The sequence below is a fragment of the Erythranthe guttata genome, chromosome 14 (genome assembly GCF_056151865.1).
Source record: "Erythranthe guttata isolate IM_541 chromosome 14, IM_541, whole genome shotgun sequence".
Classification (NCBI taxonomy): Eukaryota; Viridiplantae; Streptophyta; class Magnoliopsida; order Lamiales; family Phrymaceae; genus Erythranthe; species Erythranthe guttata.
Genome location: NC_142546.1, coordinates 13934020 through 13956896, shown reverse-complemented (window position 1 = coordinate 13956896; position 22877 = coordinate 13934020). Strand labels below are relative to the sequence as shown.

Here is a 22877-nt window from a genome sequence, read left to right as displayed (position 1 = left end):
TCCCTAATTTTCCAAGAGTTATCGTCGAAATCCCTAAAATCATTTTCCCCAAATTTTAAGCTCGTAATTCGGTCGAATCATCTCGATATAAATACAGCCCATCCTCATACTCAGCTAATCTGCAGAATCTCTTACATCATCCTCATTACATTACACACAAATTACATACAATATTACTCGAGATATTATCGCTTGCTTTGATTCCTTTACAGATGTGTACCTAATTATATTAGAAAGCTAATGTCAGTGTTCTTTGTCCGAAACTCGAACTATCTCTGATACTCGAGAAGCGCTTCCCCTGCAAATTAGACATGACCGAACATATTATTATTATTATTACCACCTAGTATTTCATGATCTATAATGGGTTTAATCACTAGAGTGATTACATGAAATACAGTAAACCACTATAAATTAATACAGTCGGGACCAGGGAAATTCTATTAATTTAGCCAATTATTAAGTTATCGAGTTAATAATTTTAACATTTTCACCGATTCGGGACCGGGAAAAACTATTATTTAATCGAGTGTTAATTTATCGAGGTTCTACTATAGGTAAAGATAATCTTACCATGCATTCTCTTGACAAAACGTTCGAATTCGATTAGGTTTTGTCTTTCGGTGAGAAGTGGGCTGAGTCTCAGATAGGTAAAAGCCGAAAAATGCCTCCCGTCTGGATGACTCATCGGCTTTGCCCTTTCCAATAAATAACTATACCCTTGTCTGTCATGGCACGGAAATGAATTTTCACTAGCTACTGGTATACAAGCATCCCAAGCACCGCTCACAACCTAATATAACGAAGAAACACTGATTTATTTTCTTGCTCGAGAAACGAGTAGCATATAATAAAGGGTAAATTACAACCACCCCTGAGGTATGGTTAAATTACGAAAAAAACTCTCATGTTTGGATAATTACATCTATCCCTCAACTATGAATTTTCTTACATCTCCACCCTTATGGTGTCAAATTCAACATAATCATTTAGATTCCGTGGAATATTCTTTAGTTTGTACTCGTTTTGTGCAAAAATACAGTTTCTGATGCACCACAATCTGATATATACAAGCCAAAAAACACATTTTATGATCATCTAGCTTCAAAATGTGGAGCCCAAATGGGATAAAACGGGTCCAAAATTGAGAATATTCCATATAATCTAGAAGATTCCACAAAATTTGAAACCGCAAGGGTGGACGCAGGACGTGTAAGAAGATTTATAGTAGAGGGGTGGATGTAATTACCCAAACGGGAGGGGGGTTTTCGTAATTTGACCATACCTCAGGGGGTGGTTGTAACTTACCCTATAATAAATAAAGGAATGTTACTAATACTTACTTGCCAAGATAATCCCTCGGGATCAGACAGAGACTGAGACAAGTCCATATCTATGCTCGTTTCGGAACATGTAAAGCATAGAGCAGCCTTGTGCCTCTTTAGCATTGCCGTAATAGCAGCATAGCCATTACGATTGGAGGAGTTATAAAATCCGGCAGTTAATTCTGCTGCGTGACTAGCTGTCTTGTACCACCAGTGAAAACCGGATAGCTGCTTCAAAATTAAAATACAGCAAAATGTTTTTAAATAGAGTAATGCTTTACGAAGATTCCAATTTTACTTGGCCATGAAATGATAGTGGTGAAGATGATCAAAGTTCAAACAATTTTCTTATGGGAAAATCCAAATTTGGATATGTAGAATTTAGTTTAGGGGTATATATATAACAACAGCATTAGAGGTGGAAATTGGATTGATCGGATCGGAATTAGCATTTTTGGAAATATTCCATTTTTTTCGGAAGTGAAGAAAATCAATTCCAATTCTTTTAAAAAAAATGGAAAATTCGGAAATTGGAAAGAAAAAGCTCGTTCCAAAATCGGAAATTTTCGGACCGGAAAATTCCAATTTTTGAGTCATTTAAAATACAAAATGAATATAATATTGATCTTGTAAGTGTAATTTCCGGAAAAAAAAAATCGGAATTTTCGGAAATTAAAATCGGACCCGGAAATCAGACTCTCGTATATATTCCAACTCCAATCCAAAAACATTCGGAAAAAATCAGAATCGAATTTTCAGAACTCGGAATTAAAAACATTCCAAAATCAGAAAATTTTGGATCGAAAATTCCGTTCCAATTTCCACCCTTTAACAGAATACTAGTTAATTATAAGCAAAATAGGGGAGGAAGGATAGAAACAAATACAATGATTTATGCTTATCATGGTCAACCTATTCAAAGAATCTCACCTTTGCGGAAACGCAAGTTCCTTCAAAAGCTAATTTGGCCAGAGAAAGGACTCGATCACCGTGGTCAACTAAAACCTGAGAATACCAATTAAGGAAAAACCTGCCGTAATAGCCATCATAATCACCCCCATCACAGAAAAATCCAGTTTCGTGTGGCCGTGAATTGTAGGAACCAGCATTTTCCGGCCCTCGAGCCCAAAAAGAGTGTCCTCTTAACTCAGCTGCCTTACGCAAGCTTTTCAACATATATTGATCATAGCACTGCAAATGGTGAAACAATATATGGATTAGAAACGAAAAAATCGTAATAAACTTGAAATGAATTTTGACAATATCTTGATTACTACCTGAAATTCACCGATGCCGGGGTATCTCCAGCCATGCTTCACAGGGTTACAAGGGTATCTCAACTCTCCACAAGGTCCTAGTCCAACTACAATCATAGATATCATACCGTCCACGAAAAACTCGTCAAATTCAACCCGAAAGCTTCTCATGCAATCAAAGTAGACCTACAAATGTATTCCAAATTACAAAAATAACTAACAAATAACGTAAAACTAAAATGGTGGTTAATATAATAAGTTAAGTACCTCTACGGCAGTCCGGCCCCTTAAAACTCTTTCCTTGTCAATCCCCCAAGACAAGCATTCCGGGTCACGTTTCCCGGATCTGTCTGTGAAAAATATGTCCGGATTGGTTCGACCAATTTCAGCCACCCAGTGGGGTAGGGGGATACACACATCATCCCCGACATTACCTCCGCATTCATGAAAGGACATCACTACCTGTTTTCACTGTAAATCTTTACTAGTGTTTGCAAAAGCTCGAAAGAAATATCAAAGCAACGGCAAACGAGTAAAAGTAGTATTTCTTAGCAAAAGAGTCGAGATTGGATCTTATATTTTTTATCGAGTGACAATGCCAATAGATTAAATCATCCACAACTAGAAAAATGCCGATTGAAAGGCAAATTAATTGAAAGCTAAGTAGTAAGTGATATGCATAGTCACCTGAAGTTTCATTTTCAGCTCCCTTAGAATTTGAAATAATCTCTTGTAGCCATTCCAGTTGTACTCCTGGGGTGCATGTGCTTCGATTATACCCCACCAACAGTCAACCGTAACACCGTCAACGTTAATTGACTTCAAGACTTTTAATTGCTTCACTAGACCATCTGGATCAACAAGCTCACACTTCATATTGACGACACCCAACTGATATCATGCATTACAACAAGCTCACATTTCAAGAAATTACACGCCATTTAATTAAACCAAAAAAAGATCGAGCAAAATTACGAATTAGAAGGGAGAAAGAAAAAGACAAAGGGACGAAACAGATAGGACACACAATCCTAGTTTTTGTAAAGTACGTGACACGGACTTGCACAGAAAAAAGTACGATAACAAACTCGGAGAACTCACAGGCAGCATAACATAAATTGGAACATAAGGTGTGCCGGCGAAATCCCGCTCCTGTAATTTTGTTGGCATGTCAACAACCTAGAGAAATAGAAAAGCCAACAAAGAATATCAGACATCTCTATACCAGCATTGCGTACAGGCTTTGATCGGACGAGTACGAAATATCCCAAGCATGACAAAAATATTCTGAAACTATAAAGAAAATCAAAAGGCAAATGAACCAATCTAAATATAGAGAGGCCAAATATCTCACCTGCCTGTTGTTGTCGTTGTCAATGGAGATTCCAAGAAGAGGATCATTATGTAGGTCACCTCCATCCCCAATCATAGCTGATGTCTGAGACCTAGCGCCATTTGATGCATCGTACGAAGATGAAGTCGGGGGCAGACCAACTTTCATGTGAGTTGCATTATAATCAACCGCGCCCCTATAGCCTGGAGAGATGCCTCTCGATGAATTAGGAGACGAATGTTGTGCTGGCATTTGTGCAGATGATGACGTCACAGCCGTAGTTGGTGCACCACCACCAGTAGTTCTTGTATTCTGCGTACATTGAATTAAAATAATAAAGTCAAAATTCAAGAGTATATGGCCATAGTGCACGAGTAAATTCAAGATTTATTACTATCCCTCACCAGAGTGATAAGTACCTGTGATCTTGAGGGAAAGGTGGTTCCATCCGGAAGAACAACCCAACCGGCTTCCCTCGCCAAAGCAGCTATGACATCATTAATATCGGCTCTAACTCTAAGATTATAGTTACCGTGTCTACGAAGCCCAGCCAAAATCTTTGCCGTTATCGCGCGGCGCTGCCGCTCACGTAGCTTCGTTCGCTCTTTCTCTTCCTGTGGCCTACATCTCCGAGACCCTCCTAGCGGAGTTTGTTGATCTTGATATTGTTGGTTATGCTGCATAACAAACCTATTACTACCGCTTGTCGACAAAACGCCAACGTCTGAACCAACCACCGCCGAAGGGTTTGATGTTACCATGTTCTTATCTTCGTTATCATCATCGTCTTCGTCGTCATCGTCGTCTTCCTCCTTCACATCCATCCCCATTTCATCATCATCTTCTTCACTTATGGCAAATCTTTGCATCTCCGCTGCCATCACCTTTTTTCTCTCTTATCCACCGGTTCGTATTCTCCGCTACGAAAAATAGATAATCATCTTGTCACCGTTTACACCTCCAACATTGTGTATCCGTAGCTTACTTTCCATGAAAGCAGATGCGTGCGTCCATAATCACGTTAACTATAATACCTACTGGTTGGCTCAAAAGCATCTGACACAAATTATAGGAAGCGAAAACAATGTCAAGATAGTCTTCGAATAAATTCGAAAAAAAATGTATCGTTTTATTAGTTCACCAAATTTTCGAAAACTACTCCTTAAGTTGCAATTACATAAGGCAAAACAGTAACTACATGATTTCAGTTTCTCTCACTAGAATTACAGCTCACTAGCTCAGTTATCCTCCTCAATCAAGTAAAAAATCATTCTCAAGTAAAAATGCACTGGTAAATATAAAACCAAACAGAAAAAATATATATATACAGTATCAAGCTGTATGTATTCTGCAGTATTATCAGGCAGCTCAACTCACAATCTCTCAGATCCAAACGGCGTACGGACATAAGTTAGCGACGAAATCACACTTACCGGAGGTGAGCGGAAGCGACGAACAAGCCGAAATTCACGGAACCGGAGGAAAAAAAAAAAGTAGCAGATCGAGTGTACTCGGAGCGGCGGGGTGTTTCGCGGCGGCGATGCGGCGGAGGGGGTATAAAAGGGGGGAGGGTTTCGCACGAGGGAAGCGTGTGTAAAGGGAGGTTGGCACGCGTTTAGACACACACTTATCTTCGGACGTGCGAATCACACGGTGCCAATGTGTGGGGCCCAGTCACGGGAAAATGGGTGGGACCCACGAGGTATGGTCATATTAATAATGTTTTTTTTTTTTTGAAGTGTATTATAAATATTAATTATTAATTTTGGAACTATTTATTTATTTTTGCAGGTAACAATTTCGTGACCCCCATAATTCGTTAGGACAACTCATCAGGCAATAAAAGCGTGTTTTGCTTCACTGGTAGTTAGAGCTAAATAAGCGTGTTGGAATGCATTTCTTTTTTTCTTCTTTCTTTCACTTAAATTTGTTGCTTATGATTTAGATGTGAATATGCATGTATCTATACGCGCATGTATCGAACTCGAATAGAAGTGGATGCGTTTAGAAATAGATTCAACGATCAAGAACAATTCTTGGAAATGGAATATGCATTTCACATCCTTCTTCTTTTTTTATGATGGGAGAATAAAGAGAAATGGGATAAGAGAGGTAGTGAATCGAATCGAGAAAAGTACCCCGGCCCTACCCCTCTCTCTCTCTCTCGATTGCACGATTGCACGCACCGATACAATTGTGTTTTACTTTTAGTTCAATACAAAACTAAGAGAGAAAAAAGGGCAAAAGATAATAGTAAAAAGTAGCACTAACCATATATATGTGTGTGTCAAAAATGTGTGTGAGTGTGTGTATATGTGTGTCAAAAGTCTGTGCGGGTAAAAAGTGTGTTTGAGTGTATCTATGTGTGTCAAAAGTGTGTATGTGTGTACGAAAAAGTGTATTGGAGAGTGTGTGTGAAAAGTGTGTGTGTGTGTGTCAAAAGTATCTGCGAGTGCTTGTTCAAGTGTGTGTCAAAAGTGTGTGTTTGTGTGTATATGTGTGTGTACAAAAGTGTGTTTGAGCGTGATGTATGTGTTAGCGTGAATATCTCTAAGTGTAAAAGTCGAATATAATAAATAAATCATGAACCTCATGAGTTCATATATTCCACCATCTAAGTTAAGACATTAAACCATATAAATTTGAGATATTCAACCTCATAAATCGAGTTAAAGAAGCAACGGATCCACGTGATTCCAATACATATCAATAAATGTTCAATCCACTTTGAATCACTTTGAATCCATTCATATAGGTTGATTTCACATCAGCCTCTTTTTAAATCCGATCCACATAAATCTCGACTCGACTCGATCCAAGTTGAGTAAACACCCACCCCTAATCCTATTCATGCAACCAAATGAATAATTAGTTAATTACAATAAATCAAATTCTATGTATATTTTTTTTTTTTTGTTTTGAGAAGATTCAAGTTTATTACACATATAAATAGGAAAGTAAATTCTATCCATACTAGTCCACCAGAGTTAAGTAGAAAAATCAATTTTATAAAGTTCTCTCTCTCCTCTCCCCCAAATTACTCTTCTTACCTGTCTTTTTTTCCATTTCTGTCAAATAAAAGTCACTGTAATTTATTTGTGTGTTATTGCCTGAAACATTCCAAGTAGTTTCTCGAGAAAAATACGAGTTTTAGACAGTGAGATCTGGAACCCACTTGTAATTTTGGTAAGTAAATCTTTCTTCTAGTGTTTTTTCGCGGTAAACCCTTAATTTTTCTTGATAAAGCTTAGATTTTTATTCGTTTTTTCTTGTCTAGAAATGTACGCAGACAGTTGGGTTTTGCGGTGTTACTCGTGGGTGATATGTAAAACCCACTTATTTGAAAGTGAAATTTAGAAGAAATTTCTTGCATTTGGTGTAGTTTGTAGCTAAATTTGCAGTATTTTGTAATTTGTTGTAAGAAAGTTTGTATCTTTGTCTCTATCTCTCTGAAGGAGATATATTAGTGCTAGGATTTTCACTTCTCTTGACTGTAATAAATAAAGGTTGAAGGGTTTTTTTTTTTTTTTTTTTCTTCTTTTGGAATTAAATTTGATTAGTGGGGTTTTACTTTGTAAATGGATTATAATCGAGAAAACGGGTTTTCGAGTGGAAATGTGGTGCAAATTCTCACCGGAAACTCCGTAAACAATGTCGATGAGAATTGGGGTTCGGCTTCTAATGATCAGGCAGTTTGGGCCACCGAAGACGATTATGGAATGTGGAATAATGAAATTTCGATGGACCTCGATTCGAATAATTACGAAATTAGGGTTTCGCAATCCCGATCGGGGAGCGAGCCCCCGAATAAAAGATCAAGAAACTCCCAATCGGGGGATTTAGTAGCTTCCAATAATAGGTCGAAAGCAATTGGGAAGATGTTCTACAAGACTAAGCTGTGCTGCAAATTCCGAGCGGGCACTTGCCCTTACATCACAAATTGCAATTTCGCACATAGCTTGGAGGAGCTTCGGAAACCGCCACCTAACTGGCAAGAAATAGTGGCGGCACACGATGAAGAAAAGGGGGTTTCGTCTGAGCCGAGAGAGGAATTTCAGATTCCGATTTTGGGTGTTACTGAAGATGCACAAAGGTCTTATAAAGGGCGTCACTGCAAAAAGTTTTACACCGAGGAAGGGTGTCCGTATGGTGAGAGTTGCACTTTTCTGCACGATGAGCAGTCGAAAGCCCGTGAGAGTGTCGCGATTAGTTTGGGCCCTGGCAGTGGCGGCGGCGGTGGTGGTGGCGGGGTTGGTGGCGGTGGTGCTGGAGCGGGTGGTGGAGGATATGGTGGTGGTAATGGGAGTAATGGAAATGTGATGACTTTGAAGCCATCGAATTGGAAAACGAGGATTTGTAATAAGTGGGAGCAAACGGGGTATTGTCCGTTTGGAACCAAGTGCCATTTTGCGCATGGAGCTGCAGGTATAAAAATTCTATTTACGATTATTCGAGATTCAGTATATTGTTTCTTCTATGTTTAGCTAAACGGCAAAGAAGGGAGCTAAATGAAATTAATCGCTATTTTATATTTGCTGATTTTAGATCGAGTTTCGTAAATCGATGTCATTGCCGTAGGCTTGTATTGTAACTGATTTCGCATGTTGTCATAAATATATGTATGCATAACAAGATTATTATTATGATATTTCTTTTTTTTGTCTTTTGAGTTCTTGATTGCTCCTGTTCTTCGATCTAAATAGATAATTATATCATTCTAAGTCTTTTATTTTTTCGATAAATCCTGATATATTTCTGTAAAAAACAGAACTGCATCAATACGGTGGAGGACCGTTGGATTCGGAGGTGAACGATTCGACCACTCCCGACGCCAAGCAATGGTCAACACCTGCTAAAACTTCAGTTGACTCGGTTCTTGCATCAGTCAATTCGGATAGTTATCATATTAATGTTCCATCACAAAGGTTGTCTAGTGTGACACACAAGACTGGACTTAGAGCTGGACGGAAATGGAAAGGACCCGACAAAATTAGTAAGATATACGGTGATTGGATCGACGATCTCGACTAGACAATTTATCTCGTGTTCGAATAAGTAGCATGTGCTTTGGACCTTTTTGCCCCCCTTTATGTTGTATTGTAATAGAGTGTGTTGCCTTGTAAAATACCAACCCCTTTTTTTCTTATGCAAGTTTTGGTTTTCTTGGTCAACTTTATATGATGTTGACATATCGAAATTTCAACTTATCGATATTCGGTTTCGATTAATCGATTTCATTGATTTCGACCTTGATTAATAATAATGTATGAAAGCCAATCAAACACATCAAACGCAACCGAAAAACGAGAACCTGAATACAATTTCTCGACAGTGCAGGAAAAATCCTGCTGCAAAATACAATGACAGTAAAAATACAAGCTTTTTTTTTTCATTCAGCACTGCTGAAAGTAAAAAATATCTTCACAAAAACTATCTTCTTTTTGTTAAAAGAAATCATTCTGAAATATTTGATTTGTTCCAAGAATACAACAACTGAAATAGTGTACAACAACATGACATACTAACACCTATCCATTTAGAGAGTACAAGCTTTAGTTCCTGTCCAATCACGACTTAGGATCTTCCCTTCTAGAAGACTCTCTTGTTCTCTCCGTGTTTTTTCTTCAACTCCGCCACATCATCACATTCATACAGAGGCGAGTGGCAAAAGGGGCGTGGGAGATCATAATCGAGACTATTGTGTAAACAAAAACACATTGCATAGCGTGGAAGAAGCTACAAATTAAATCTCCCCCCTTTGTAAAAATTCACCTCATCAGAAAAATAAGAAAAATAGTACTCAGTCGATTTATATAATCACCTCATATTCTTCACCATCCAGAACTGGGGAATATTGCTCGGAATACCGTACCACAGTAAGCCAAGAATACGTTTTTCCGTTCAAACCCAATGGCCCCGCAATAAAGAATTTGCCTTCAAAACAGCATCTCGCCTGCAAAGGCCACAAAAGCCACCCCCCAACCATTTCCCTCAACAACTGAAGATATGTTCAAGAAACCCGAGGAGTGGGTATGGGGGTGGGGATGTAAAACTGGGTTTTTTAGACTGTTTATTTTTTTGGTGGAATTAGCTGTCCTCGTCTACTGCACCAACATACGTAAGATCCTTTCTCCTCACTCTTATAGCTCCCTTAAGCAAATTGGATGCCTTCAAGTTCGACTGACCACTACCGCTTATGCCAGCTGAGGTGGCCAAAGGTGGACCACCCGATCCAGTTCCTTCCTCAAGAAGGGTCCACTGGTCAATAATCTCCGAGGAGTCGAGCTCCAATTGCAAAGCGTGTTGCTTGTTTTTTACAATGTGTCCTGGTAAGATTGGGCTCCTCTGAGAGGGGTTCGAATTGTTATGGTTAGGGTTAACCGTGGTTACTTGAGTGATGGGCATAAGACGAGTAAGGACGGTGGGTGGTACTGATGGAGGCTGGCAATTGATCGAACACTTGACGGGCGGTAAAAGAATCGGCATTGCGGTTTGAATCCGCCACCTAATCGTCTCAGGTAATTCCATTCGATCCAATTCATTCTGCAAGAAAATATCGCACGATGATTTAACTTGAACAAAATGTAAATTGAGAAAGAATAAAAAAGAAAAACGAACCTGCAGACTTTCTGCAACTTCACGATCAAAAGCAGCGTAATCCTTGCTGGATTCGGTGGGCTTGGATTCTGATTTCGATTTCAACCAGCTAGGCTGATAACAGCTCAGCAACGCGTGCAGCACTAACAATAGAGAATCGAATATGTTTTCCCCTGATAGAAGTTCTGCAGAAGCTTCCTTGAGAGGGTTCACATCTCTCTTTGATGATGTAAATATGGGGCTGATAAAATGACCGGCATCTTCGTGCACGACTCTGCTTCCAAGGAGGCGTAAAATTACTGGAGCGAGTGTGTATCTGATATTTCGACCTAATGGCTCCCTGAGAAGTATGATATAAGATATTATGAGCATGAACTAAAATAGTTATGTTTTCCTCATGGAATAAAACCTACGTATAGATCAATAGTATTTATAGGCAATCAGCTAGTGTGTATTCAAGCATACTAAACCGAATTCTTAATTATAATTGGATCAAAGCAAATTCAGTAATTCACAGGTAAAAAGCTTGAAAGGGGGTAGTTCATTCATGCATCAATATTAAATATATTCAATAGAAGGCAAATTTTGTTACATGAAAAGGTAACTATGTAGTTCAAAGTGGACAGCCTGGATATAAAGAGACTCAAACCTAAACAAGATACCTTCGAAATGTTTGCGGTTTAGGTTTCAAGGCCATGATAAAAAAAAAACCGGGACTTTAATCAAGCATATGAAGTATATTTAGTCCAAACTCAACCACTACTATGAAACAATCATATGAAGGATATTACCCAATACAAGAGTTGTATGTATAACGCCAGACATAAGTTAATCACACATTAGATTATCGTGGACAATATAATCCTGACCAATCCCATCAACATTCCAAACTAGGCATTAGAGATCTATTTAGCATGTCCGATGGAAAAAAAAAAAAAAAAAGCAAAATTACTCTAGTTGGGGTTTAGAAACAAGCTGAAACCTCTCTTTTTTTGACATAACAAAGATGCTCAAAGAAATTGTAATATAAGACAGTTACGAACATAAATAAAATTACCTGTCCAAACAAATAATAGGGAGTAATCTAATCAGGAATTGCAACCGCAAAGTCATGGAGGCTCGCAATGCTACAGGAGAAGGTGGGACAGTATTATCAGCTGCTCCAGTTGACTGTCTCGATATTCCAGGACTACCACTTTTCCCGCTCTTCCTACTGCCACCTTTACTGGCAGGACTTCCAATTGCAGTACTGGGAGTTACACCTTGTTTGCCAACTCCCCGAGTAACTGCATTTATCTGCTGCTCGATATTACTTATCTGCTTAATCATTTCACTCGCAAAATTATAGCGCAAATCGTCCGGACCTTGATCCAGGCATGGAAGGATTAATTCAACAAGAGCTCTTTCAGTCACATGCTGTTGACTGACAGTCAAACCTTCAATGTCCGAAAGGCCAGATTCTTTTCCAGGCTGATTGAAATCTGCTGCCCCTTCATCAACAACTTCCCCTTCTTCGAGTGCACTGCCTTCAGATTTCCATTTGTCGCCCTTGTCAGTCACTCTATTAGTATCTGAACGACACCACCCCCATGGCTTCCAGTATTGGGGTTTTAGACAGACCTCTTTAATTCCAGCAGCAATGTTAACAACCTTCTGCCTGATAGATTTCTTCCCATAAAGAACTTCTGCACCTCTCAGTAACCACTTTGCCTGTGACAACATTGAATCCTCGAGCGACTTTCCTAGTAAATGTACAACCTCGGAGAACAAAGGAGCAGCGTCTGGTCTGATCAATAACCTGGTTAGAACAATTTGAATAAAGTTGCTCTCATTTTCCGAACCCGTACTTTTATCGGGAATAGGAGAGAGAGATCTTATAGCCTCGGCCAACGAGGTATCATTCTCCATTTTTTCATTGACAGACTGCTCGTTAAGGAGGAGCCTCAACTCAACCCACTGCCAATGGAATTTTGCAGGTTGAAGTGTATTCAAAACATGCACAAGTTTGCCCATAAGCTTTTTCACATTTTCTCCACATTGTTTTTTCAACTCAACTTGCTTGGAGACCGAATTCTTGTCATCCAGTTTAACAACAGGTTGGGGCATTTTACAGTCGATAAGGGCATCTAGAAAAAGCCTTGAACGGAGAGGAACCAAGGCAGCAGCTTTTAGACTCATATCCGAACCATTGAATTCTAGCATGGATACAAATTCCGAATCGAGGTTATCTGCAGCTATGAGATCGTATAAGCCATATGTGTCACGGAGACATATCTCACGAAAAGGCAGGTGCTTTATGGCATCATTTGCAGCGACACCCAATAATTGATACAAGTGGTGGAAATCTTCACGCGCTCCAAAACTTCCATCAATAACGGGCCTCCATATCACAAAAGAAAATATAGAATAGGCTGGTGGAAAGACCAAATTCAAAGGTAGCATCCTTTGCATTCTGAATAGAGCTACAATCGAGGCTTCGCCTAAAAGATCCACAATCAATCCATCAGAAACAGTTCTGCAGTTTCCCACGAGAACCCTAAACCAGTTCACAGAGACTTCAATCAAATTATCCACCTTTAAAACCCCCACAGAACGTGCATTCCCATTCACATTGGATTTCAGATTCCTTGCAAACTGAACTAGGTCCAACCCTTCCTTCAATCTGAAGAGGGTAACCATTCTCTCGAGGCTAGCAACTCCCTGGAGAATTGCCCCAATGACAAGTGCAGAAACAGCTGCGGATATTCTTGCAGCTCTCCCAAGAACTGCTTTATTCGAATGATTTAAGGCTTCGTTTGGTGAACTTGCACTAAAAGCTTGCATCAGAGCGGAAGAAGCTTCCGTTGCAAGAGCAACCTCAAATACCCTGCTCTGACGTTCTCCAAGAGCTTCCTTCAGTACGCACAGGCAAGTGATGTGAATGCGTAAAATGCGCTGAGTGAAATGCAACGAGCCATAAGGTGGAGATGCGTGCAGGTGATTACTACCCGCGGTTAAGTCGGGAATTTTCGCGAAAACCTGTCCGATGTTATGAACAATTGCAGCAATAGCAGAAGACACTAGTGAAGGATCACCTTCTTGAGCGGCACCGCCTGTTTGTCTCATGCAGTCCAGCAATCCCATCACTATTTGCTTAGCTATCTGATAGCCATCGTCCCACTTCTCCACGCTAGGACTTTTATTTGTTCCAGGTCCAAAAGACTTTCTATCTTTGCTGTAAAAGTACTGCGAAAATTCATCTACATGTCTGTGCACTATCTCTTTCATGCTCATACCAACTCTGGATACCCGAACACCGCCAATCTTTTGACGGAAATAATCATCGGGATCCCCAACTCCATTTGGGACACCAAGGGGAAAGCCAAAGTCCCCATCTAAAGATTTTGCAGATTCAAGTTCTGAACTAAGTCTTTTATCACATGTGGGGTAAAATGCCTTTTCCCATTCGACAATGCTAGATATACTTCCATACTTCCTCAGTAGGTGACGAGCATAAACTAAGGCTGGTGAAACAGATAGCCTGCCACTAGATGCCAGGACTCCTGCAGTACGACGCATTGTGGCAGACAAGGTTTCAGGAATAAGATCAGAAGCAATGATTATATTCTCATACCTGAAACAGACCAAAGAGAACTTATGAGTAAGAATAAAATAAGACGATCTTTCTGGTAACCAATTAGATAACACCACCAATAAATAACGAACATTAAGTTTTATCCAAAAAGGTTTTTCCACTTTTGACCTAACAAATATTTGAACAGAGGATTACATAAAAGGATGATCATAATGCAAAATTTGTAACTTATGTTTAACAATTTCCACTTCTTTGCATCAACATTCAAAACACATTCTTCTAAAAAAAGAATCATTTTCATTCCACTTCTCTTCCCCATTTCCAAGGCCCAATACATCATAGACTTCAAAACCCCAATTTTGAAAGTTCATAGCAAGTATGAAACAGTCGATTAACTGACCGAAAGAGAGATAAGTAATAACCAATGGGTATAAAAACTGGAAACAAAAAATTCACAGGACATAATCAAAGAGCAAACCTGCGGATACATGATAAAAGAAACGCCTCTCCTACTTCACAGGCATGGTTCTCAGCAATCTTAGGAAGTGTCAGAATATTCCTGCCGTGGAGAGTAGAAGGCGGATAGCTAGGAACTTTTGGAAACAACCAAAAAAGAAACCTTATCGCCGCAACTAATTCATTACAAACATCCATTATATACAATATCACTGAAAGTTCATCTTCACCAAGCCTCCATTGTTTGGAGCTCCGATCATCAACTGGTGGTAATTGCCTACCATATTGGCCAACCTTGGCTGTGAAAGCTTCAGACTCTTCAATAAGCTGTTTTACAACAGATATCAACCATACAGCTATAGTCCTCTTCTTGATAAATTGCATCTGCTTCAGTAGCTTTCGAATTAAAACAATATCTGCACATGGTGGTTTTCTGGTTCCGTCGACAGGTTTTGAGATCTCATCATAACCAGCTCTATGGTGAGGGCACCCTATCCTACTTTCACATACATGGCTAGTCGAGGCTCCCTGACTACCTTCAATTCGAGCATCAGCTAATTGTGCAAGGCTTTGAGTTTTACGAACAGATTTTTGCCTGCCCCTTGACGATGACTGTTTCACAGGTTTAGGGGGTGGTTCTACTCGGGAATTTTCGATATATTTCACCCCCTTTTTTACCCACCATTTTTCTTCCTCATCTGCAGGATATGACTGAAGCAACGAGCTCCTTTCTTCACTTATTTTTTGTCTCTTCGCCCTTTTGCATTCTTCACATCCAGATGTTTCTTCGCTAACATCTGCTCCGCTATAACCCCCACCAGACCTCTTCAAATTCCCTTGAGATTCATTAATTCCACTATCGATTGAAGATGAGGGAACAGGGAATTGCAATAGTGCAGAAATCGAGGCCTTCAGTTCTTCAAGCTTGGTATCCGTGTCAAGATTTGCCGTTGAAACATTAGATGCTTCTTGAAAGTACCACCGCTCAACAGAAGATGGAGAACAACTTCCACTTCGATAACTCTTTTGATGTGCCTGCCTCTTGTTTGAACCGTTTGCACTAAGATTGGATTTTCTGTTTCCTAAAAGCCCACGAAGCACCATTTTACGTTCATTTGAGTAAATATTAATCGCATCCAGTATGATTGATGGTTCGGCAATTTGGGCTTCTTCAAGAGCATCACGGATATAAGCAGCAGGCAACTCCTTCAAGAGTTTGTAATGTCTCTTCCGCTTTTCCAGGTCAACCATGGGACCATTTTCATCCATGATTCCACTTATAATTAGCTGCCTGACATATGCCAAAGGATTGAAAAATTTAGATACGATCAATTCTCTTATTTGAAGCTGCACGCGCTTGAAACCTTCTTTGTTATGCACTTCATGCTGATCAATCCAACATAGAATAATATCATGCAAAGGGCCAGGGCTCTCAAATATATCAGGAATGTTTCTACTTCTCTGCTTCGAAGTGTACATGTTTGGCATCTTACTTACCCTCAGTTTTAAAATACGTATTGCGATTAATATCTGAGAGAGGTCTTTCCTACCAGTAAACTTCAGACCATGAGGAGGTGCAGTACGGAAATCCCTAAATTCACACGTCGCCCACTCAAATACGAAAAAGATGGAGCAAATTAATGATGATGTCACCGAACGGATATGCTTAAGCGATGTATGTAAACAAGGGCTCACTTTTGTAAGCCAATTTTCAGCGCAAGCTCCATCCCAAAGATTTTCAAAGAGCAATTTATAAGAACCTCCAATATCTCCATGCACGAGAGCCTGGTCCAACATCTGCAAGACTTTAGCTACATTATAACCAGAATGATTTGGCCTGGCTGCTGTCGATAGAGTCTCGGCTCGTTTTTTAACCGACGAAACAACACTGTGGAAGGACAAGGAATCAGCTTGATTTTTATCTCCAGCTCCAATTCGACCACCCTTGACCTTCCTAGCATCTTCAACTTTTTTGGATAAGAAACTTCCGTCATTTACCACATGACTTACCACACACACCGGCAAAGGGAAACAATCCAAAGCAACAAAAGTATCTGGCACAACTAGTACTAAATATCGAAGCATCTCCACAATAGCACTAGTAGTATATGCACGTCTAGAATTATCAACAAGGTCAGAACCACCTGGAGAAGGCTCTTGGATAAACCGAATGGCTATTTTGACCAGGATCCGTACATAGTTCTGCGATAATACAACAGTTTCTATTACTCCATATATGATGGGCAATAGCAACTGTAGAACACCGAGCGATTCTTTTTGCTGCAATGACATGATTTCATGAGTTAGAGCTTCGAACCCACAAAACATATTCATCAGAAACAAAATATATTAAGCAAATATTTAACCTATCTAGGGAAAGAAAAGGACAAGTAGAACATTACCTGGAGTTGATTAAGAACCCAATCGATAATGAGAGAAGGAACAAGAAGTCCTTCTGCATGGTGCCAGTGAATAATCCTCACCACATACCACCATTTAGTGTATAGTGAAGGCTCCTCACCATCCACGGCAGCTGAAAAAGAATCACCTTGTGGCTGCACTGAACCAGTATAAATTTGTGACGACCGCTCTCGCATATGCAAAGTCGAATGAGAAATGTTTCTTGCCATAAATTCATCCAAGAGATATTGCAAATACTCAATGACATCTTTTGTCCACTGTTCTGAACGTGAAAATTGAGTTTTTCCATTAAAACTTGACGATGAATTAGAAGATGCCGCACGAACCTGCAAAATTACACTTTGTAACTTCCAATATATACGAAAAGCCAACTCATTTATGGAAAATCCTGGCAATCAATTCTTCTCTTCACCGAGAACACATACCTGATTAAGATAGGTTACTTTGATGAACCAGGTTGCTCTCAATAACGGAACATTGTTTCTAATTAGAACTTCAAAAAGAGATTTCCTCCTATAACCATGAGGGACATGATCGGCCAATGAACGCAGTCTTTTATGCGGTTGAGATAAGCCCTGGAGGGGAGCTCACAAATGTTTTAGCAATCTGATTCACTTAAAAATATTGAGATAGATAAAAATCAAAGAATACACGAAGAAGCATCAAACTAACATCAAAAGCCCCAGCAGCAGGGAAATGGAGGACACATAAGTTAAGCTTCAATAGTGTTCATTAAACAGAACATATTCATCATTAAGCTAAGAAACTGACAGTTTTAATAATGTCCCAAAATTGAGTGATTACATGATACTTAAGAAGTCCAAGCTTGCAAGACACACAATGATGTGGAGTTTTATTCAAGCAGAATACTTAGATAAATCAATGCAGGCAATGAATCAAATTTTCTATCGATATCCTTCTCTGCAATTCCCAGCACAGATGAGCATTAGTTTGCTCAAAACATTTCCAATCCTTGTACAGCAAACAACTTCAAAACAAGGAGAACTCAAACTAGCAAAATACCTAACTGAATCAAACCAACCAATCCAAATTTATCGGTTATATGGCCTAGGACAAATTATACGATGCAGAAAAAAATGAACAGCTTTTTGGTTAAAACTTTATATCTACCTAAATCACTATGATCATTATTTTGCTGTCTAAAGGATACTATATTTAAAGAGCAACGTCATCCAAGCTAGAAGGAACCAGGACACTAGCAGAGTATAGCCTCTATATTCAAGTAACGGATTTTATTATCACCTTCTAATAGCCTTTCCATCAGTAGAGTAGATTCAACAGTTTTTTTTTTTTTTTTTTTGGTGGAGGAGGGATGGGGTGTGTCGCGTACTTCTATTACATGGGTCACATATAACTTGATTTATTTTATAACCGAGATTGAGGTTTACATGTAATATTTCCATAAATTCAATGGACGGAAACACAAACCTCGATCCATTTCTTTCGGAAGTCTTCACCACATGGTCTTAGCTCAGGGAATATACCAGACTTGATCAGTAGATTACCAGAAAGTGGTACTTCATAAACTTGCCCTGCCTGCACAAGGAGAATATATGATAAACTAATTTCCATCACGATGGTATATCAATATGTGGAAGGCATAAAAAATGAACAATTTTTTTGGACCTTTCTTTTTTTGGTACGAGACTCAATGATAGCTCTATGACATTTTCTGATGGCCTAAAAAAAATTAGAAATGAATTAGCAATTTAATATCACCCGTAAAAGCAAAATACAAGTATGACAGTGAAGCTCATAGAAAATAACAAACTACATATCTTCTTAATTATATCATTGCACACCTCTTTGCACTTAAAAATGACAGGCCTCGTGAATGCCTGAACCTGTGATAAAGGAATCTCTCTAGCTTCCTGGTAGTTTCTCACATGAAAGAAATGTAAGCACAAACAACGGAAATGCAATAAAGAAATCATAAAACCAAAAATATTCATAAAGGAATTGAAAACACTACCTCAAGTCCTTCAACAGTCTCTCTATAACCAGCCTGTACATATTCCCGTGTAAGCGTCTCTTCTGGACAATTTGGAGTCTGGGGGTGGAAGTCAGGTGGCCCAAGTCTATCACCAAAGAATAGTGCTGGGGTAAGGTAATTGTGATGGGACGATGGATATAATCAAAATGACATTGAGTACAATCATAATGAAAGTATCGAAAAGGGTCCGAAGGATAATAAAGATAAATAGTAACATGGTATTCTTTATAATGCTCTGACTCAATGGCTGTGCAGATTAACTATAAGAAATATTAACTATAAGAACATTGTTCCAGATTCCTCTTTCAAAGTCCCGGAAACACAAAAACACAAGTGGTTCAAAGGTACATAGTAATTACCGGGAATTCAACGGTTCCTTATCACACCTCAATTTGTATAGGGTTATCTGTGATGGCCGCCTGAACACAACAAAAATATAATCGAGATTAAATAACTGAAAAAAAATTGTAAATTCTGTTTTTGTATCTATACATAGTGATTAAAGAATAGAGCATTAAAAACAGTACTTCTTAAGGGAGAAAAAATAGATTACCATCTATTTATACAATTTATAAGTATTAAGCATCAGTCCCTATCTATTTAGCGAACTCTTAAATAAACTATGATGAAAAATAGTTCTCGGCTTCTAGAGATCTGGCCATTTCCATCCAAATTTCCCAATCACTGTCATTTCCGAAATATGGTAATAACTGATAAAAATCTTAAAGCAGATTATGTACTTATCTTTGACATGTTAGAATAGCATAGGTGAAAAAGGACACCGCCATTTTAGAGAGGGGAAACATTAACGGATCAGAAACATACTAACACTGAATTCAATTAGCGGAATGACTTCAACTGAGTCAAATGTGCACCTATACTAACTTGACAATAATAATTACTCACAGCAGAATAGTTGTACTTTTGAAAGGACATAGAATTTACATTCATCTAAATCAATTATAACCCACTGCATACAAGGTGAAACTGCCAGCGTACTCACACATGCACATGTATATGTAACAACTCATAATGTATAAATAAAAATACAACACTAACTACCTCGGATTCAGCGAGAAGTTAGATGGCACTGCAGGTGTGTCGATATGGGATGTATCTCTTATTCCACCAATCGTACTGTTATTATTGACTGCACTAGTGCAGTTTCCAGCATGATACCTTTGCATCTCTTCCAACAATCATCTGCATGCTGCCACCACCATCAAATCGCTACGAAATATACGTCGTTCTATCTCTGAGAGTAGTTCCTCAAAAGATTGCCACTATTTATAGGACAGTTGTAAGTATACATTAGACAGAAGTTATATCAAGTAAAGAAGAAACGATCAACTGGAACATGAGTACATGACAGCTAATTCATATTGTGATAACAACTCAAGAAAATGATTTAACAGTATCAGCATCGAGAATTATAAAAAGTGCAATTCATATTGCTTCCGTCACGACAGACTGCCCTAGCTGAAAATTTTACATCATGCTCGTCGTAGAGACCAAACAAATTCATTCCAAATTTTCAATTTTTAATTTAGTAATTTCATAGAGTTCAGATTCAACTAATGAAATAAACGAAAACCCATCCCTATAGAAGACAAACAATATCTGGATCACACCAATCGAGCTCATGCATTCTCCCGTTAACATTTCTTGGCAGCCACAACAAACAAACAAATAAACAAAAAAAGAGATAAAAACTTTGCTACTTCAGCCAATCAATCATCTGACTTCTACCAAAAACAGAACAGAAAAAGCGATTATCACTCCCATACTTCCGAGAATGAAAATTCCCAACAACTATGTAGCTAAGGAGAGATTTTCATATCCAATCACTGTAATATTTAAAAAAAAATACAGCATACCTGATAAACACAAGACAGAAATACTAAGATCGAACGAATCCCCACAGACAATGAGTTGTCACTCCGAAGTTCGGAATAGCTACAGAAGCCAAAAGCTAGGGTTTTGCAGAGGCGAACTCGAATCAAAGGATTTGGGGAGAGATGAAATTGGGTAGTGGAAAGGGGGAAAAAGGATTGAGATTCAAGTGAGATTAGGGATTTTATTTTTTATTTTTTTTTCAAATCGAGTAAGGGATGAATCAATTTCTGACGAATTAGAGACTATACGTGTGCTTTAATTCTTTTGGTGTATGTATCGATGTATGTAAATATATGTTTTTGGCAAGATATAGAGAGAGAAAGTGTTTTTAGAGAGATGGAAACTGGAGTTTTTAGTTCATTTTTTAGAGAGAGAAAGCAGTCTTTGTCGAATTTAGTACATTTTTTTAGAGAGAGAAAAATATAGTGCTTGTCGAGATTTGGGCTAGGTGTGTGTGTGGGGTGGGTTTGACCTTAATGCTGACGATCATGGAATTGTATATGCGCGCCTGATTTCCTGAATTGTTGTAAATTCTTTTTTTTTTTCTTTTTTTCTTTTTTTTTTTAATTATATTTCAATATTTTTGTTTTTGAGTAATAAATTTTGAAGAAATAAATAATTTATCTTATTTATTTGTTTTCAGATAGAGTACCTTGAAAAGGGTGTCATTCTTTTTTTTAATTGAAAGTAAGTCTCTAAATATATGTGATTTAAAGAAGGGGGCAACTATTTTAAATCCCAACTTTTGCTTAGTTGAATACTACCAAGTTGAAAACCACAATTGAGTACATATTTATAAGTTTTTTCTTACTTTAATACCAAAATAAAAATAAAAGTACAAAAATACCCTTTCATACAAAATATTAATTACATCAATTTTTCTTTGAAATTACCTATTTGAAAACCAAATAAAAAAAAAGAAAAAAAAAATCAAACACAAAAAAAAAACACGGCCAAACCTTCAAACCTCCCTCCATCCACCCCTCCCACGCCGCCCGACGCCGCCGCCGCCGCTCCAACCATCGCCGCCGCCGGACGCCGACGCCAAACACCGCCGAACGCCGCCCAACGTCGCCCAAAGCCGTCGCCGTCGTCGTCTTCGAATAGTAAGTTATAGTTGTTTCGATTTTTTTTTCTTTAATATTTATTTAAGATTTGATTGTTTGATATGGATAATTAGGATTTGGTTGTTTTAGGTTAGAATGATCGTTAATTAGTAATGGGTGCATCTGATTTCAGTCGATTTGAGCATTGATTTGAGATTCGTGGGTCGGTTCTTCGTTCACCATTTTCGACCTGTATATGTCGATTTTTGATGAATTTTCGACAGGTTGATGTCGAAAATTCATCAAAAATCGACATATAGGTGTCGAAAATGTGAAATTGTTGAATTTGGGATTTTGGTAATTCGACAGCTAGCTGTCGAAATTTGGATGCGTTTTCGACAGGTAGCTGTCGAAAATTCAACCAATTTTCGACAGCTAGCTGTCGAAAACGCATCCAAATTTCGACAGCTAGCTGTCGAATTTGAACTGTGATTTTTTTTTTTTTTTTTTTTTTTTAATTTGTTTTCTTTCCTATTTTTATTTGCTTGTGTTTATATTATGTATATTAATTTTTATTTGTGTGTTATTTTGCAGTGGAAGAACCACGTGAACCTCGTATACCTCCGACTGTCTCGAACCGTAAGAAGAGGAAGGAATTATCCGATAGAGGCAAGGGCATAGCAGTCACGACCAAGAAAAAGACCACGACCAAGAAGAAGTCTGGAGAGGGTTCTTCGTCAACGAATCCGGTGCCGGCTCTACCTTCGACTGTAGAAGTTGGTGATTCGAGCAACGAACCGGTCCGAGGTCCCGAGATACCGGAATTGTACACAAAATTTGATAAGCACATTGCTTATCATATTGTGAACGGAGGGCCAAATCGCTCGGAGCGCGGCTCAGAATTTCGAATTCGAAATCACACAGGAACTTTGAAAGGTTGGGAGCCGGCGCCGTTTATT

At 38.7% G+C, this 22877-nt stretch overlaps 3 protein-coding genes across 5 annotated transcripts; 1 reads left to right on the top strand and 2 right to left on the bottom strand.

Moving 5' to 3' along the window:
- Nucleotides 1-42: 42 nt before the first annotated feature.
- Nucleotides 43-5913, bottom strand: LOC105960554 (beta-amylase 7). Of its 2 annotated transcripts, none has more exons than XM_012984743.2 (11): nt 5348-5913; nt 4334-4970; nt 3936-4226; nt 3683-3760; nt 3269-3472; nt 2849-3043; nt 2603-2767; nt 2256-2516; nt 1344-1553; nt 574-793; nt 43-298 (listed from the first exon to the last, which is right to left on the bottom strand). In XM_012984743.2, the coding sequence occupies exons 2-11, from the start codon at nt 4793-4795 to the stop codon at nt 270-272; spliced, it is 2115 nt and encodes a 704-aa protein (XP_012840197.2). In that variant the 5' UTR covers nt 4796-4970; nt 5348-5913; the 3' UTR covers nt 43-269. The 2 variants fall into 2 exon arrangements, with proteins under 2 accessions (XP_012840197.2, XP_088669758.1); XM_088813632.1 differs by having other exon boundaries at nt 4319-4970; nt 5348-5661.
- Nucleotides 5914-6146: 233 nt separating this feature from the next.
- On the top strand, nt 6147-9085 carry LOC105960557 (Zinc finger (CCCH-type) family protein). 2 transcript variants are annotated; one of them, XM_012984745.2, is made up of 3 exons: nt 6549-7100; nt 7192-8339; nt 8683-9085. In XM_012984745.2, the coding sequence occupies exons 2-3, from the start codon at nt 7493-7495 to the stop codon at nt 8943-8945; spliced, it is 1110 nt and encodes a 369-aa protein (XP_012840199.2). In that variant the 5' UTR covers nt 6549-7100; nt 7192-7492; the 3' UTR covers nt 8946-9085. The 2 variants fall into 2 exon arrangements, with proteins under 2 accessions (XP_088669759.1, XP_012840199.2); XM_088813633.1 differs by having other exon boundaries at nt 6147-8339.
- A 131-nt stretch (nt 9086-9216) lies between these two features.
- On the bottom strand, nt 9217-21330 carry LOC105960555 (mediator of RNA polymerase II transcription subunit 12). The gene is made up of 13 exons (XM_012984744.2): nt 20854-21330; nt 20039-20259; nt 19336-19395; nt 18956-19061; nt 18786-18854; nt 18610-18663; nt 18412-18519; nt 17388-17537; nt 16944-17288; nt 14564-16821; nt 11569-14124; nt 10533-10851; nt 9217-10457 (listed from the first exon to the last, which is right to left on the bottom strand). The coding sequence occupies exons 2-13, from the start codon at nt 20161-20163 to the stop codon at nt 10002-10004; spliced, it is 6606 nt and encodes a 2201-aa protein (XP_012840198.2). The 5' UTR covers nt 20164-20259; nt 20854-21330; the 3' UTR covers nt 9217-10001.
- Between the last annotated feature and the right edge of the window lie 1547 nt (nt 21331-22877).